The following is an 18,643-nucleotide window of genomic DNA, read 5'->3' as shown; positions in this document are numbered from 1 at the left end:
AAGAGGCACTTTTTCTTATATTTAAACATATTTAAACATTTCAAAGCGGATGGATTTAAGTAGTGAGGCAAAGTTTTATATATAAAGTTCAACTCTGCTGATGATGTAGGTCGGTAGCCAAGCCGGCCGGTACAGGAACAACCCTCCTCCGGGTCATTATTTTTAACCAGCTGCACTTTTTACGACTGGCTTTGCACATAACGCTGCTGGTCTTTCTGCAGGTGAGCTGACCGTCACCTTGAAACTAAAAGCAACCTTTTCTACTCTGTCCTAACAGCTATATGTAAAGCTTTGCCTCCAGACAGTGGTATTTTATTGAGCGGACGTTCAAGTCATATCATAAAATATTTTTGGGAACAGAGTCTGGAAGCGTAATTGACACTGGATGTGTTTTCAGAGTGCTCAGAGTGTATTTTAGGGTCATGCTGATGGACGGGTGCTAATGTGTTGCATTTCAGATCTGTATGTGAGATATCGTGTGTGCGTCTGTTTTGTGTATAAATTAGATGCATCCGGGCCTATGTTACAGTACTTGTGTGCATTAGTGCCTTTATACTTACTCCAAACTGGGCATTGAGAAGGATCCTTCCCATGTGGGTGTCACAGTCCCATGTGACTTCAGCTGGAATTCAAGGCTGGGTTCGTCTCGACCCACAACTCTTGTATCCGAGAGTCCACAGCTGAGAGCGGGAGCTACTGTACGGTGTGCTCTTGCGATCCTGCTTACCTACCCGATGGAGTTAAGCTCGTGTCTGCCCACTAAGAAGAAATGGGGTCTGGCTTTGTGGGTGCTCCGCCTGCGCCACAGGGCCCTCCGAAACAGGTAGAAGGGGGGAAAAAAAGAAATAATGAGAGAAATAAAGTGTCAAAGGGGTGCTGGGTTGACCAGACTAATAGACAAGGTTCAAGATGAGCTGTGACTTCTTGTTTTGAACAAGAGGGGCTGTGGTCATTTTGTTTTAGCTGAAACGTTTCATAGATCCAAAAGTGCTTTTCAATTAACACCTCTCTTTCTCCTCCCTTCCTTATTGGTGGGAGTTGTGATCGGACAGGAATACCTGCAGACACTATTCAGTGTTTTATTCATGGACTCTCTGATCTTTCTACTGTTGTTGGACATTTAACAGACAAATTGATGAATCAAGGAAACAAAAGGCGGATCAATTTATGATGAAAACAGTTGTTAGCTGCAGTCCTAAAGTTTGTTTTTAAGAAAGCAAAACTTGAGTCAAGATTGAGTGCAAGGTTTGTCGTGGTCTTGAGCTGTTTAGAACTGAAAGACGACATTAAAAACAGACATTAGGCAAGCTGTTGATTGATTGTACTGTGAGAGTGAATTTGCTGAGTTTCTTTTCTTCATAAATAGTTCAACCGCTCTTCACAAGTGTTAATGTTTTTCAAGCATTCAAAGCTTCTCTTATTGAGCTTTTTACGTTGCTGTCGCACATTTGACTCACTTACTTTTGAGTAGACCACACTCATGATAGCATCGCGGTTTCAATCCAGTCAAATGATGCTTCTATTTGCATTGCTGCAGCTGATGAAGCTGAAAACAGTAAAGAGGCATATGTCACACCAGAGAAGGTCCAAAGACAACTGCTATTTCCAAGACATCCATTCCAGGAACACGTCTTCCCTGAAACACATTCAAATCAACAACCGCGATTTTGGTCCTTCGTAGAAAGGTAATTTGTAGAAATTAAATTTGGAAATGTATGTGGTTTTGGACACTTACATGGACAAAACATCAATCCACATTAACACTTGAAAACGAGCTCTTTTCCTTGGATTGACAGGTCTATGTTGCATGTTATTGTAGTGCTGAGGCACAGCTATATATATATATATCTATATATATATATACACACACACAGTATATATAGATCTCATTAATGGTGGAATCCTCTTTGATTGGCAGTGATTAATAGAAATGATTTAAAGCCTGCTTCACAAAACTAATAACGCTGTGTTACTTTTCAGGAGGATTATCTCCACCTAGCTCGACTTGGGGCCTTTGCTGTCAATGAAGCCCCTTGGGAGTGTAGAGCAGGCTGCAGCAGCACTTATGGAAGGGACAGTTGAGATGGGTGCTAATGAGGTTGTATGAGGTACTTAACCATAGTCAGTGTATTACCTACAGTAGACCTTTATGGAGTGTTCTGATCCTTTTGCGTCCCTATCTGGGTCATGTACTGCAGGTGATGAACATTTCATACCATTGTGTGAGAGAATACAGCTGACAGACATGTTTGTGTATTTACCGTTTGTGTGCCTACAGTAGTTTGCGTTTGCATCATACATACATGGCTTCTTTTGACTCCGGCTTGCTGTAACTGACTGTGGGCAGATGTAACCTCCATAATACCAGGCTTTGTGGCCGGCTGACGTAATTGGAATGTATAAATACAGAATGCAGTGAATGAGTGCACTATATTGAAAGGGCTGCATAGGGTAAAATGCACCACACAATGAAAGATGGAGTAGATACCCGGCGGCTCTGTGCATAGGAAGGGTTGTTAGATGTTTCTATACTGAGCAGAAGAAACCATGAAGCCCAGAGTAAGGGCTTCTTGTGCAACAGACACACATGACACACAAAAAACATGAATATTTTCTTGGTGCGCATCTATGTTTTTGTGTGTTTGGGGATGTGGATGTCGGTCTTTGTGATTAGGAAATAGAAATGTGCTTGTCCCACTCGGTCTGCAGTCGTGTCACTTGACTTCCACTGCCTCAAGGCGTTGTGTGTGCGTGTGTGTTTTGTGTACACATGCGCACATGCGCCACCCCACCAGCCATGTAGTGCAGCGCTCCTGCTTTCCAAAGCACATTTTAATCCGAGTCAACTGGTTTTATCACAAGGGTTTTCCATGCCTTTTATTAAATATGTTTGCATTTGTCCCTGTGTATTCGTGTACGCTATGCATTATATATCTACTGTAGACTTCAGTCAGTGCAGCGTAGCATGTGGTCCTGTATCCTTCGGCTGCCTGTGGGGCACACAGACGACAGTCGATTCCGCCTCTATAGATCGGTGCGGCCTGAATCCTGCGAGTACTTATGCTTTTCTGTGTCTATTCATTAGAAGCTACAGCATTTAGCTTAATCATGGCAAGCTGCACTAAACACTGCAACCCCATTATATCGTTGTGACTAAACTACGGATTACATTCATGATTTTAGCCATTTAGCTGATGCGTTTATCCATGGAGACCTACAGTAAAGTGTGTGAGGGGGAACCAGGTCATTGTCTTGTGTAACAGCATCTCTGCAGGATGCATGGCTGTTGATAAAACACATATTTCGTGTTGTAAAATTCATAGATTCATTTAATTGCATTGTGTATATTTTTGCAATGTTGTCTAGCTGGCTGGAGCGCCTTAGTTATGGAATCAATTGTATTGATCCCTGAAAGGAAATTCAATTGTTACAGCAGCTCAGGGAACAAGAGGTAGATGATGCAAACGGGCAATCCGAATCTCAACATGAAGAATAACTGGAAGATAGAAATGAAAATAAAACACGACCTGCATGGAAAATAAAGCAAGTTTTGTGCAACTGTATCTGTGCTGTGTAATGAATAAGTAAGCTGTGTTATCAGCCTATCTAACAATGATGATACTTATCTATTGATTTGTGCTCTGAGGAGCTGGTGAGATTCCCTCTCTCTACTGCCTTCTCCTTGATGGTAGCGCTACTAGATCAGATAATCATTGAGAAAATCAATCCCTGGCTCCGTAGTCTTGCAAGAGATGCAATTTAATCTTTTTTTACAAATGTTTAATTCATCTTTCTATGTGGCCTCTGTACTCCTTTGCATTGCTCTCATTGATGCATCCAGTGATTTAGGAGTCATCAGAGGCTACAGCTCCACAACACATTCCAAACACACAGTGCACAATATCCCAGTCTAACATGGCCGCTCATTTTGCGTTGTACCTGCAAGCTTCTCGCCAAGCTTGATGGGCTGGATGGTTTTGAAAGCACTGGAGAGGTCAAAGGTTGAAAGTTCCTCTGTAGGTGACACACACGTTACTCACCAGAGGTTTTACAGAGCCAGTCTCTTCAGGCTCTTAAGGTTAGTGATACTGGTCATTTGTCTGGAATGTTGCTTCATTGTTCACACAGTCTGGATCCATACTATGGATCATGGTCCCATGTGGCCATTGAAGGGAAACTAAAAACATTTTCAACATTAAGAATGTTGCAAACTCACCAGACGAAAGGGAATATTCTGAGCAACTTATCAGGTGAACACAAATCAATGTCAGGTGTTTAGTTACAACAAATATGATTCAATATGATGGAAAGGCTAGTGATTTCAATTCATGTTATAAAAGTGTTAAAAACTAAATCCAGAGCATATCTATTGCCTCCGCACGGCTCGCTACGTGGCGAAGGCAGAGCTGGTGGCTCTAAAGTTGACACAAGGCGTTGTCCTTACTCAACAAAAAAAAATGCTGCAGAGTAGCTTTGCTTTCCAAGTGGTTGGAAGCTATTATAACAGTCTTTTATTTATAAATGTTCAGGTTTTAGAAAATTGAAAAAACAATGGATGTGTTGATTTCCAAAAAGGTCAGCTGAGCAGATCTGTGTAGCCTGCTCCCCATCTCCGCTTGAGGCCAGCGGCTAGAGGCAACATTAACTGCTACTAGCATAACACAACTGAATCTAGTCATGTGTGTGGGTAATGTAGGCGCCAGATTTTGTCAAGTAAGAAGATTGCATGGAGTTAAAAAGATGATATCTCTGGTTGTGCTGCATTGTGTCCATTGTGAGTCCAACAATGCAAAGCTAAATCAGTGGAGCGCTCATTTAAATGCACTGGGGCTGATGCTATCTGGGCCTCTCTTGCCTTGTTGATCCACCCTGTTCGCTGAGGAAAGTCCCTCTGGAGTTCAAAGACTCAAAGAAGCAGGAGTCTTTTTTTCCACATTCATAGTGTATACTGTATGGGAATTTAGCATTGCACCCTGTGGTAATGTACTGAAATGATGGCTAGTGGTATGAAACGGGATCCTGCTGAGCCATAAGGTGCAGATAGAGGTTACGTGGGGGCAGTGCAGTCAGAGACTGAAGGCTGCATCCTGAAAATAGAGGTGAGATCTCAGTTCTCCACACAGACACACACTCCGGAGGAGAGGAGAGAGTGAGTCAGCTGTCCGACGGAGAGAATGAAAGATTAACGATGAATCAATCAGAGGTAGGGACTGTTGGAATGGTTAAGCAGAGCTGAAGGACACCCGCGGTCTGAAACCCACGCCTCAACATTGCGAGTGGAGGATGATGCTCTTGTTGCTGAGGAATACCTGTTACCTTGGTGATAACGAGACATGTTTAAGGATGAGTCATCAAGTTTGAACTCCGGAGCGGTCAACTGTTCCGTGCGGCTTCTCGGCGGTCGGAGATATTTCGGCCACGCTCCGTGGTTTTCTTTGTCATTAGCAGCAGGACACATCATCGATGTCAGTTCTCATAAGGCGTGCGGATGACATTTTTTTTGTTTCAATTAATAAAAAAAGACACGGAAGGATATAGAAAACTGCAATTCATATTATTTTTGTCTGGTCTATAAAATTCAGAGAAAAGAAAAAATTGAAAAATGAATTATTGAATTGCAGAGGAAAGTGTTCAAGATGCATTTTATTCTTTTCATAGAAAAATGCTTGAATGAATAATGTATTTTTGCAGCTATTTATTGCACAACTGCATGTATTTTGGCCCGGCGATAGCAGAAAGAACAACACTGACACATGATAGCAAAGTGCTCATTACTCATCACTCTCATGTCTTTTCACTGATGTTTTCAAGAAAAGAAATCTTTTACTTAATTATTTTCACGTTTGGAGATATGTGTCATTAAATGGGACAAACACAGTGAGACCCAGGTTCCCCACAAGCGAACACAAATAAATGAGCAATTGTGGAATTTTCTCAACTGGTTCAGCGACATGTCATGACGACAGTGGGTTCTGGTAATGGTGGACATGTATTTATATCAAAACCAATGCTTGTTTTGAGGGTAAATCTAGAAGTTGTTTCACCTTGGCACTGTTGATATTTTCGGTGCTGCCCTGTCAAGTCAGCTATTTACAGCAGCAGAGTGCAGACACGGTTAAACAGCGTGGTATGATGAGGAATTTACGAGGAAAAGTTGCTTTTCGATTTGTAAAGGATCCAGTCGGATCACCTTTATTTTTCAATACTTTCCACAAACCTCAGCTCAAGGTAGCATTCCCACTGCGGCCATGATGAACTTGTGCAGATGACAGAACTGGTTTTCAGGTGTGAAATATGGAGTGTAACACTGGCGCTACAGATGCCATCGCCGGGCCGGGCGTGCGAGTGGAAGAGGCTGACACTGAAAACGCCGGGTAGCGTGTGCGTTCAGATCTGTACACACACTTACGCTTGGGTTAAGGTGTAAGAAGCAGCCTGGACATGTCCAGACACATGACAACATGTTGAAGGATGGAAGGCACATTCTGCAGCCATTTACTGACCAGGTTATAGGCTGAGAGACTCCTTTTTGTCCGTCCAGTGAACAAGTGCCTGGCAAAACGACAGTGATCATTTGTCGTCGAGTTGTGGTCGTAAAACCTGTATGACACCGTGGCACACAAATAATGCTGGATGGCTTTTTACCAGCCGCGACAGCGTCGCTGGATTTATTTTCCCCACCGTGTGAGTCTGTGAGTGAGTGATCACGGCGAAATGTGGCCCTGGAGACACCTGCTGTATCATGTACTCCCACAGAAGCGGTTTTGAGTGCTTTGCCAGGTGTTTCTGCCGCGATAGTGTCACAACCTCGCAACACGCAGTCACAAAACGTTACAGGTGTGTAGTTGGGAACAAAATGAAGGTCTGATTTGGCGTCACGGCTGGTGTGATCCCATCGCACGGTGTTCTCTAGTACCATGTTGTTTATGATCTTTGGCTTCACTTGAACTGTTTAGAAACAGATTCAATTAAGTTTTAAGTCACATAAACGATGAGGGGTAAACGGACAGTCGCTCCTGTGCATATAGGCGAGGTAGGAGAACACCCTTTTGGTTGAGGAGCACGTTGATGCTGCTCGTGTGTAAATTCGGGCCGATCAGTTGAGGAAATTGATTATTGCACCTTTAAATGTAGGAGAAAGCATGAAACCCTGCATACTGTTGGAACTCATTTTAGAATCACTCTTTAAATACTGGTTGTGCTGGTTTGGTTTACAATAGTTGTGTAGATTTTGCACTGAAAGAGATCGTAGCAATCATTTGTTCTTGTGGAGGATAATAAAGAAGGACAGTGTGTTACAGATGTGAAGCCCTGTGTACAGTTCAGCGGTCTAGTTCTGGTCTAGCAGGATGTCTGTCGACACACAAACACAAGCAGAAAAAAAACACACCATCTTAATTTCTAAATAAACAAATGTGGTGTTTGAAGGTCATGGTCCTTCGTGCACTGTTGTGCTTTGGTGTTCAAAGGTGAGCTTGTTGTCGGGCTCCTGTTTGTTGCTGCTTGTGTTTTCCACTTGCTCAGCACGAATGACTTCTCCACCTGTTCTTCAGAATCATTTAAGGATGTACGTTATGTCTCAGTGTGGATCGATGAAAAAAAACTTCCACCCACATACGAGGCAAATCTAGCTTTGTTTTGTATGTTTTCCTCCCTGATTGTGTCCATGCTGTTATTTGTTTTCCTCCTGTCTCTCGCTCTCCTTTCTTTGTTTTTCTCTTCTTCGTCTGCTGCCTCTATTTTTTCAAAGCTCTCTCTGTGGACTGTATTTCTCTCTTTATCTGTTTCTTTTTCTTTTTGTCTCTTACCAGTCTATCTGTATCATTTTGTCCGTCTGTCTTATTCTGCCTGCATCTTTTTCTGTCTGTCTCTCCGTCTCCTGGGTTGTTGGAGTCGTCTGATTATGCTTCTCTCCATATCTGACCTGATCCTATTTCTTTCTCTTTCTTGGTTCTCTTCATCTCAACCTTTGTTTCTTTCTGTTTTTCCGACTCTTCACCCACCCGATCCGTCTTTATTCTGCCGCCGTCCCTCCTCTGCCTGTCTGTCTTTCAGGCTGTGGCGTCTTTGATATCTTAATGTTTTTTTTGGGGGTTTTTTTGCTGCTTGGCTCCGGTCCACAAAGTTATGGGAGGCTAAGTGTTTGTACAGCCAATGGCAAGATGCGCCTTATAGATGCACTGAGCTTATAGACGTGATGTATGACACCCTACGTGACTGCTTTGGTAAAGAAGCAACATCCTGCTGCAAGGACACATGCCCTCAACTGACACACACACACATGCAGTGTGTGTGTGTGGGTGTGTGTGTCAGTTGTAAAACAACAATGAAATCTCAATGCCAAGTAATTTGCTGCTGCATTAGAAGGAACCGTTGCCGATGTGCGTGTGTGTGTGTGTGTGTGTGTGTGTGTGTGCTGGCCTTGCCACCACGTTAACGCTTTGCGTCCTGGATTTTTTCCCCCTCCCTTCCTCTCTCTGCAGTTGCCATGGCAATGCACCAAGAGGCTCCATCATGTGTCTGCGCCTGTGACCGCAATTTTTTACAACAGCTCACGAGCACCGCCTTTGTGTGTTTATATTTTTTCCATCTTAATTTAGCAGTTGATCATGTTTGTCGAGCTTGTTTGTCTAAATTAAAGTGTTTGAGATGTCGAGGTTTCTTCAGGTGAAGATTTGGTTGAATCATGATAAGGAAATTGATTGAAATTTTAAAAAATTGATTGAACATGTCAGCCTTTTTTCCCCCAATGTGGATGAATGTCAGAGCTACATTCTCACATCCAAAGCATCATCTTGCTTTACAGAAGTCCATATATTACAGCGTTGTGACAGGAGGGATCATCAGACAGAATAAAAATACAATGAACATTCAAGTAACATAATCTCCAATCACAAAAATGTGGACATCTTTGTCAGACGGCATTAGTAGATCCACACTGCGGGTGCTGCAGGTGCAGCATATAGTGGTGTAGTTTAATGTCCAGCAGGGGTTCCCACATTGTTCTGCTTGTCAACCGTTGAAATTGTGTAGGAATATGAGGTAGTATTTAACACGACAAATCTGAAAAGCATCCTGATACACTATAGCACAGAGAGGCGGGTTTGGTGGGATCGACCCAAAACAGAAACGGTTACAGGCACGTTCCCAAAACCGCCACAGATAGCCACGTGAGCCCCCTGGCTGATCAATCATTGTGCTGGACAAATGATTAAAAACAAGTAGCCAGGCCTGGAGAAAGAGTCAGCCTGGGCTCTGCAGCCGATTTCATGTTGTCTCTCTCACGGGCTCAGTTCCATTTTTTACAAGGAAAAGGAAGTAGAACAAGGCTGTTAACCGAGAGGACTGACCGGGAAGACGAACCGTGTCTGATCAAGTCCTATCCATCAATTGCTCCATTCTTATATTTATTATCATGTCAATGTCATTAACCATGTCATGTATTTTAAGGGTGCCTGCTACATACTGGTAATTCTACATTTTTCCAGGATTGAAAAAGAAAATCAGTCTGATTTTGGATAGTATCCATTGTTTTGTGGTGATTCATGCCGAAGGTGTTGGGTGGGTGTTGATCGGTTCAACCTGACTGTCTGTGACCTAGAAAACAAAACCAGCCCGTCGGCCAACATGCAGTTCTGTTTTGGACTGTGCGATGATGACGTATTATCGTTTATGGCCACTCCAGTTGATTACATCACAATAAATATCTCTTATTGAGACATCTTGGCTTGTAATCCTCATCTCTCATGAAAACAATCAGAGCATTAGATCTTAAAAATCTTGAAAAAAACAATTGAAGATACAATTTTGAAATTGCTAAAAACCCAATATAACAATGCATGATTTTCAATCACCTGTTTTTGAATGCTTCAGATAATGAATTGATATAAAGATGATCCTGTGGTTATATTATCACAATATTAATGCTGTCATGGAGAAGACCTCTTGTGTTGTGCTCTATTGTCAGTCTCGAAGTTTACTTCAGGGAATGCAGGAATTACACACACACACACACACACAAGCTGTTTTATATTGTATATCGTTCACTTTTGATGATTTCACTGCATTGCAGTGAAATGAAGGTTCCTGTTGTTGTGATGTTCTTTGCCTTCTTGGACTTTTTGTATATTTAATATGACTTTCTGTAGCGGCTGCCTCCATTCTTTATTTCATTCAGCAACACTGACTATTGATGGCCATGCCACCTGTCGTTCTTTTTTTATTTATTCCAAACACAGACATACGAAACGTCACTTCCTGTGCCTTTTCTTCCTCTGCATGAAAGACCTGTCCGACACACTGTGTTCAGAGCAGCAAATGTAAAAGCTTCCCTGACCTCAGTACTGGATGAATCACTGTTGAACGATGCCATTCGGCAACAAGTTATTATTCAGATATTCGTCATCTGCACTTAAAGCTCAGTCTATAGTTGCACTGGCTGTGAGTCACAGCAGGAAATACTAAAAACAACAACAACGTTGAAGCTGGGAGGTGGTTTTCCAGTAAAAAGTGACCCGATAGGATACCTAACTTTCATCCCACTGTTGTGTTTACAGGCCTGAGACCCAGCAGAAAGCCCCGGTGAGTGCCCCTCCTCCCCCGCCGCCCCCTCCGCCTCCCCCTGAGCCGGCAGGGCCCCCGGAGCCGGAGGAGGAGATCCTGGGCTCCGACGATGAGGAGCAGGAGGACCCCGCGGACTACTGCAAAGGTCAGAGCGACAAACGAGCGAGACGGACAGAGCGATACCGACTCATCCGTCCCAGCTCACCATAACTGTCGTACAGAGCTCAACATTGTCTCACACTCCTCTCTCTGCTCATATCCATCATGCTTTTCCTCATTCCTCCCTTCACCCCGATGGGATTTTGCAGCAGCGTCGTTGCAGCCATCAGTGTGAAACGCTCGGTCGTTGTGACACCAGCGTTTCGCGGCTGTTGTGTTGTTGCCAGAAAGGAGTGGCAGTCTAGAGTCCTGCAGTGGTTTAGGATGCCAGAGGCTTGGCTAAGAGGTTCATTGTTTTCACACAGCTCTGCACAGTTTCAAAATGCGACACCCTTTCTGTCAACACAGAGAACTACACCTCACTTATCATTTGATATCTGCAGCCGCAGTGTTTTACATTTCAATTTGCTGTTATCATTCCAAATATACCATGGTGTCTTTTAATTATATGATAGAGTACATCATGACATTTTGGACTTGGCTCTTAACAAGTTAAAAAAGCCGCTCATGTGTTAGCTCCCATATTATTTCTTTATGGACATTTTAAGACATTTTTAAACCAAGTTGTAACCCTCTTAGGAGAACTATAGTATATTATATATTATATTAGGAGCTGCAGTAGTAATAGTATTCGTTGTAGTGTTCTTTGTACATATTTTGGACTGTCTACCTGTCTACCTGTCTACCTGACTGTCTACAAACACTGTTTGTGTTCAATAAAATAAAACCTTTCAACAAATGAAACCCTGGCAAGCTACACTTCTCTCTGTGCCAGCTGGTAGTGTCATGGCGGCAACAACAAAGAGGATTCTGATGTCTCATTGAGGTAAACATATTCAGCTCCAGGTTGAAGCATTACAAACAATTCCTGAATTATTATTTGTTCAAACACTTAATAAGCACCCCCCCCCCCCCTTTGTGACAGACATAAAATAAAATGTTCTTTCATTAACATCACAATCCCGGTCTCTTCTGAAAGGAAACTTCTTGGAGTTCATTGTCATAAAGTCGGAATTACCGTAAGTTATATTGAACCAAATGGACTGATGCACATATACAGTTAAGATGTATGTTCCTTGTTTTGCCTTTACTGTTCTGTTTTGTATGCACTTACAAAATATGCAACTGTGATATTGGTTTCTCAAAGTGGGTCACGGATTTAATACGGATTTTAATAAAAGCTACACTGTGTGGCCTACACCTGATCTATATTCTGTATTCATGTTTCTACAATATTTACAAAAAGGGGCAGCATGTAAAGGTTACGATGTATTACATTCTTACCTGGATGGGGGCTTAAATTCCTGCAGGGTCTGACCTGCTACAAATGTGTCGTGCTGTATTATTTATATCTATTGAGGACAATTCATATTTGCTCAATACTAAGTAATGCATAATGTCCACTAGGTCTGTAACTAACAATTATTTTCATTGTTGATGATGTGTTTGTGGAAAAAATGAAAGATACCCATCCTAATTTCACAGCGTCCAAGGTGACATCTTCAAATGTTGTTTTTTTGGCGAGTCAAACCGCTTTGCAAAAATGACGAAGCCTGGGATGAGTGGCTTTACTGCCTACGCGTTTGGTGTCAGCTGCCAGGCAATCGCAATCAGAGTAGTCAGCTAATTGACACAGGTGCAGTCAAGCAGACAGGTGTGTACAAAATTAGGTCAATTCTAACGAGGCGTCAATTTCAAGTCCGATAAAATCGATAAAATTGGATATTCACAAACATTCATACGTCGTTGATTTATTTCCTTTTTTTTAAAGTAATCGTTTCAGCATTTATGTTCTCAGCTATTTTTTGTTTAAATGTTTGTGCTATTCTTTCCCCCGCTTCTTCTTTTTCTTTTAATTAATCCACAACGCTTCTCCCCCGTCTCATCTTCTGCCTTGTTTGACGTCCCTCCCTCTCTGCTGCTGTCGCTCCACTTCTTACTCACGAATGGATTTCGTGCCGTTGCCTGGTTATCACCAACAGTCGCCTGTAACCTTCATCCTCTCTCTCTTTATCCCTCTCAGGAGGGTACCATCCGGTGAAGATCGGGGATTTGTTCAACGGGAGGTACCATGTGATCAGGAAGTTGGGGTGGGGCCACTTCTCCACCGTATGGCTATGCTGGGACATACAGTAAGACACACACACACACACACACACACACCACAAACATGTCATGACCCAGAAAAAGCCGCTAACACACCCCGTCACACACACATGCACACAGAGGTTCTTCTTGCAGTCCTTCACTTCACCTTGCTGTCTTTCTCACACACACACATGCTCGTCACATAAACCACACACACCACGCATACACCTGTTGACCTTAGCTGGCACGTTACCAGGACGAGGGTTGCAACCAACTCCAATTCACGCTGGCACCAAAGCCACCCATTTGCACCATAATGTTGTTGCTGTGCTCTCGTGGCAACCAGGGTGTCTGGATGACGGTATCACCAAGCCAGTGTCACCTTTCACACACACACACGCACACACTAATTTACTCATGTCACTGGTTTTAATTACTCTGATGGTGGTCATAAACCAGTGAGGGGGAGTTGGGTTACTTAACGCACACTTTACAGTCATTCACAGTCCTTGACAAAAGGTCATATTCAGTATTTAAACATTAAGACTTGGGTTGTGTTCTTTCCTACCTCCTCACATGCATTAATTTACAACTTTACTGTTTTGGCTCAACCTTGCCCCTTCTCATAGCAGCCCTGTCGGCCACAGGAGGCAGCTGTGACTGTACACTTCCTGCTCAGTACCAGTTATCGACCACGGTGAACATAGTGGAGCGTTTAGCAGCTAAAGAGCCAGATATTTCCCCAGGAGTTGGTAGAGACCAAACACAGAGCTAAAAAAGAGTGACTATTATGAATAATAATAATAACTCCAAATGAATGATCATTTTTCTCAGTCACTGACTGATTATTTCCAAACACGTTTGTCATATTAACTTAAAAAGTGGCCCAAAAACACACAAAACTCTTATTGCAGGTTTAATGCTTCTGGTAGATTTCTACTCATTTGCATAACTTATCATATGCTTTTAAAAGAACACAGTATTTATTGCTTTGTCCTGAAAAATATTAGATTCATGGAGTTAAGCTGAAAGATTTTCAGGAACATGTAATTAAAAAAAGGATTGTAATATCAAAGGATTTGTGTGTATGGTCTTTTATATTTCTCTTGTAAATCTCTTTAGATATATCCATATATGTTATAATATACAGTACAGTAGGTAGTACTGAGACTGGCAGGCTGATGGAATATTGAATCTGCAAAGAATGGGTGGTGATGGGGAGGTGGAAGTTCGCACGTAATGGAGAGGGAGTCCTATTTAAAAAGAGTCAGCAGCAAGATGATAGGCTAAAAATGGAGGTGTGATGCTGTGCTATTGGATGGGCAAGACCAGCTGATGAGAAGTGCTGATGTCACGACTGACAGCCCCGAACTGTTACAGCAAGGAAATTATGAGTAAACGTGTGAGAGAGAGAGAGAGAGAGAGAGAGAGAGTAATGTGTAATAAAGGCATGGTGAGGGACATTTTATGACTATATCAGTCACAGATATTGATGCACACGTTCATCTGCATTACTGGCTTTAACGCCCCATTAGTAAGACAATGACTGCATGTTTCTGTGTTTGTCATTACAGAGTGAAGAACTTTGTGGCGATGAAGGTGGTGAAGAGCGCCCAGCATTACACAGAGACGGCCCTGGATGAGATCAAGCTGCTGCGATGTGTGAGAATCTGATTAGTTTGAAGTGTTTGGGAATCTTATTCTTTTCACTTCGTTTTTTTGTTTTGTTCCATTGTTTGTTCCTTTTTGCGTTTAGTGTTTCCTACTTCTTCTCATCATCCTTTTCTCCTCCATTTCTCCATCCTTTTTCATCCTCCTAATATGCCTCCCTCTTTCCTCCCTCCTCACACCTTGCATCTCCCCACTGTGTTTCTCTGTGAACAAGAAACACTAAAGTCTGGTCATTTATCTTGCATGGTGGGTGCAGAGGACAGTCACCTTAGAATCAATTTTTCAGCATCTGTATCTCCCACGTCCATCTCCCTTGTCCTCTTCCTTTCCTGCTCTCTTTTCCTCTACCTCTCCAATTCTCCTTCAGTCCTCCCATTCCCTCTTTCTTTCCTTTTTTCTTCTGTCTTTCCTGTTTTGGTGTCCTTCTTTCATTTTTCTTTATCCTACTTCCTCTTCTGTTCCTTCCTCCTGTCATGTTCGCTTCATCTCTTTGTCTTCTTTTGCTCCAGGTGAGAGAGAGCGACCCCGGCGACCCCAACAAGGACATGGTGGTTCAGCTGATAGATGATTTCAAGATCTCTGGAGTCAACGGCATACGTATCCCGATCAGAGGAGTGTGTGTGTTCGTGTGTGTGTGTGATTGACAGAGACATGATAATGTGAGTCCTTGACTCTTCGTCCCAGATGTGTGTATGGTGTTTGAAGTGCTAGGTCACCACCTGCTGAAGTGGATTATTAAATCCAACTACCAAGGTCTGCCGCTGCCATGTGTCAAGAGTATTATCAAACAGGTAAGGACACACACACACACACACACACACACACACACACACACACACACACACACACACACACACACAAACCACATCTATTTATAGAAACTATATCAGACAACGCTGACTGTATTTTCACAAAATTTGAATAAATCATGTCTCTGACCACTGCGATTGACATTACATGGATTTTTTTGGGAGAGTGCATTCCAGGGCAAACATTTATTAAAGGTGCATAACACGAGATTGGGAGCGTTTTAATTGCCTCTAAACATGGCTTGTAGCTAACGATGCTAACAGCGCTAACAGTACAAACTATGGCAAACGTGCTGACCGGCGCTAACAGCGTTAACCTGAGAGGGAACCGGAGGATGTGTGCTACGCTTCCTCGGATGCCATTATCAGCTGTAAACGCCATATAAAAGCAGGGCAGAGAGGCGGCCGTGTGCAAGGCAGTCGGACGCGCTCACATGCATGAACAGGCATACATTGGCGGGTGGCCTCGCTATTTTAACAAAAAATGAAATATATGGTGCGATCTAACCATTGCAGGTACAGTAATAGTCATCTTTGTCTTGTCGAATAATCCTGCAAATAGATATAATTAAAATAAATATTTCCAACATGGAGTTCATCAATCTAACATTTAAAAACATGGTGGAGTTGTTTTGCATTTATTGACAAATTGCCAACTGTTGTTTGGGTTACGTTTGTGTTTGGAGATTTCCTCCAATCAGCAAATGCATGACGTCAGGCTTTTCACTGCGTTCATTGTGATAAGTGATGCGCTTTAACAATCTTTTTCATAGAACTTAGGCACGACGCACCTAAAACTCAGCAGTAGTCTTCTAATTCTGTGAAGCAGAGGTACTTTAGACTTACAGTATTTCTATCTAGAATTCCTCGGGGAGGGGGGTGAAGAAAACGTGACTTAGTCACGGACTATAAAAGATTGACTTGATGAAGAAGTCTAACATATGAAGAGCAAAAGACTGACTCACAGCAAAATTCACACGCAATACTTAGGCCTGATAATAATAACAGCGCATGCTATTGTGCACTTCACACTTCAGTAGCACTGCCATCCGAAGACTCAGTGCTTTCAGGCATTTCCCCTACAGCCACCTGATGAGCATGTGAAGTTGTTGAGCCGTTTCAGACGCTGCCAGCCTCCCGCCTCTTGAAAGCCAGGCTGAAGATGAGGGAAAAATTAAATGAGACTGCTCCCCGCTTCGATCTCAAAAGCCTCTGGACAGAAACAAATGAGAGAATCAGTGAAACAAAAACATCAACAGCCTCTCCTCTCCGCCCTCAGAGAAAGACAAGCATTAGAAGAATGGTTAATTTGGCTCTGGGAAAGAGAGAAGGAATCAAAGGGAGGGAGATAGCGACGGACTGCATTTTTTAGAGTGTATAAATGCCTCAAGAAGAAGTGTGATTATGTTGTTCAGCAATAAAATCTGTGTTTATCTGAATGTGTTTGTAGGTCCTGCAGGGTCTGGACTACCTCCACACTAAATGTAAAATCATCCACACGGACATCAAGCCAGAGAACATCCTGATGTGTGTAGATGACGCCTTCGTTAGGCGTATGGCCATGGAGGCGACCGAATGGCAGAAAGCTGGAGCCCCCCCACCGTCTGGATCAGCAGGTAGATGCCCACACTGTGTTTATTTTAAGGGGAATAGCGCAACATTTTGGGAAGTTTGATTTGTTGGTGAGAGTTTATGATGAGAAGAGGCTCGACAGGCTAGCTGTTTCCCTTTGTCTCCATTCTTTATGCGAAGTTAAGCTTCATATGTTGTGTACGGACATGAGAGACGTCGATCTTCTTACCTAACTCTCTTCACGAAAGCCTGTAAAGAAATTTCCCGAAACTATTTCTTAGTGTTGCAATTTACATGTTTTTCCCAAACCGTTGCTACTAAGTTAGCATTTATTTTACTAAATAAAAATGTCAAAAAAAATAAAAACAGCAAACCCAAACTCTTTAGAGTAACCTCCAGCATGCAGTGAAGTTTGTTTGTTTAGTGTTTTTATTCATGCAAGATGTGCAGCTTTGTCATAGAAATTTAGGTTTTTGGTAAAACGTAGTCTCACATAGCCAGACCCATCTCCACAGCGCTGAGTCAGCACTAAAGAAAGGTCTGGCTCCATACGTTATCATTCTTGTATCGCCGGAAAAACATCTTGTTTGTATTCCTTTTAACCGATCACAATAGTCTCGGGCAGCGCTTAGAACAGGATGCAGCGACGGTGCGCTTGCAAAACAGATAACAGAAGGAGAGAAGAATGCTGTCTGGAATAGGAGGCTTAAATCCACAGTCTACACCAGGGAGTCAGTCGAGGTAAAGGGGGAAGCTTACAGTACATAGGAGGTTAATTGCTCATATTCCTGATTTGAAATTGGTATCTACAGTCAATGCAAATACATCATGAATAATCAAAGATTTTATAAATCTTCTTTTGTTTGATGTGTTTCATGAATGAAAAAACGTCCATGTTTAATATCGAAGCGCTCAGTAAAGAAAAAGGATTCACGAGAGAAGCCTTTTGTGCCTTCCCAGGGTCTTGCTTTTTCATCTCCCTTCACCAAGTTCCTCTACTGAAGAAATCAAGCTGTCAATTGCTTGCATCAGCGGCCGGAGTCCCTTTGAGCCTTAGGGTGACCAATTACACTGCTTACATTTCTACACAAATGAAGGGAGGCGCACAACCATCAACTGTCACAACAGAAGCGCTCTGTGGTGCTGTTGATTGAAGAGGCCAAATAAATTAAATGTGTTATGTCGTTAACATAAGTGCAGATGTGTGTTTCAGCTAAATGTCTTCTGCTTGTGTCACTTGTGATGCGTTTCAGAACAGATTGAAGGTATGGAGGATTATTGCACTTGCTGAGCTGCTAAGCTGGAAACCCTCAGTAGATGACACTAAAATGTGTTAATTCCTAAAATGAGCCACTTTGTCATTTGAGCGGGCATATTGAGACACCACTTTTGCAAAATGTGAAAGATTGATCATATTTCATTTGTAAATATGTTTGATATATTTATATATATATCAAAATGTGGATAATAAACTTCAAAAGAGTTCCAGTACGGGGACACTTAACATATATATATATATATATATATATATATATATATATATACATATATATTTAGGTGAGTTGATTTAGGTGAGAGAATGCTGTACTATATAGTGGCTACATTCTCCGGCATGAGAAGAATGAACCATTAATATTACGGATCTGGGACAAGCGAATAAGCCTGTGGGAGTGTGAACAATCTTTTTCTTCATTTGTTTGCAATTCTCTCACTTCACCTCCAGATTCTGTATGTATCAGCTCTATAAAGGGAAGATGCACGAAACCTAACAATCTCTTTTC

General features: G+C 42.4%; 1 protein-coding gene across 1 annotated transcript in view; it reads left to right on the top strand.

Moving 5' to 3' along the window:
• The window catches only part of srpk2 (SRSF protein kinase 2), a gene marked incomplete at its 5' end in the record, with an annotated part of 60,748 nt that overhangs the window by 29,881 nt on the left and 12,224 nt on the right, over window positions 1-18,643 (top strand). The window contains 6 exons of the mRNA XM_079270352.1: window positions 10,557-10,708; window positions 12,746-12,854; window positions 14,385-14,472; window positions 14,991-15,078; window positions 15,166-15,272; window positions 16,741-16,906. Coding sequence (XP_079126478.1) covers window positions 10,557-10,708; window positions 12,746-12,854; window positions 14,385-14,472; window positions 14,991-15,078; window positions 15,166-15,272; window positions 16,741-16,906 — 710 coding nt within the window. The remainder of the gene's footprint in view (window positions 1-10,556; window positions 10,709-12,745; window positions 12,855-14,384; window positions 14,473-14,990; window positions 15,079-15,165; window positions 15,273-16,740; window positions 16,907-18,643) is intronic.

This window comes from Melanostigma gelatinosum (assembly GCF_949748355.1).
Source record: "Melanostigma gelatinosum genome assembly, chromosome: 1".
In the NCBI taxonomy this organism is placed as follows: Eukaryota; Metazoa; Chordata; class Actinopteri; order Perciformes; family Zoarcidae; genus Melanostigma; species Melanostigma gelatinosum.
Note: the sequence above shows the minus strand (reverse complement) of the source record. Positions and strands in the feature narration are given on the sequence as shown.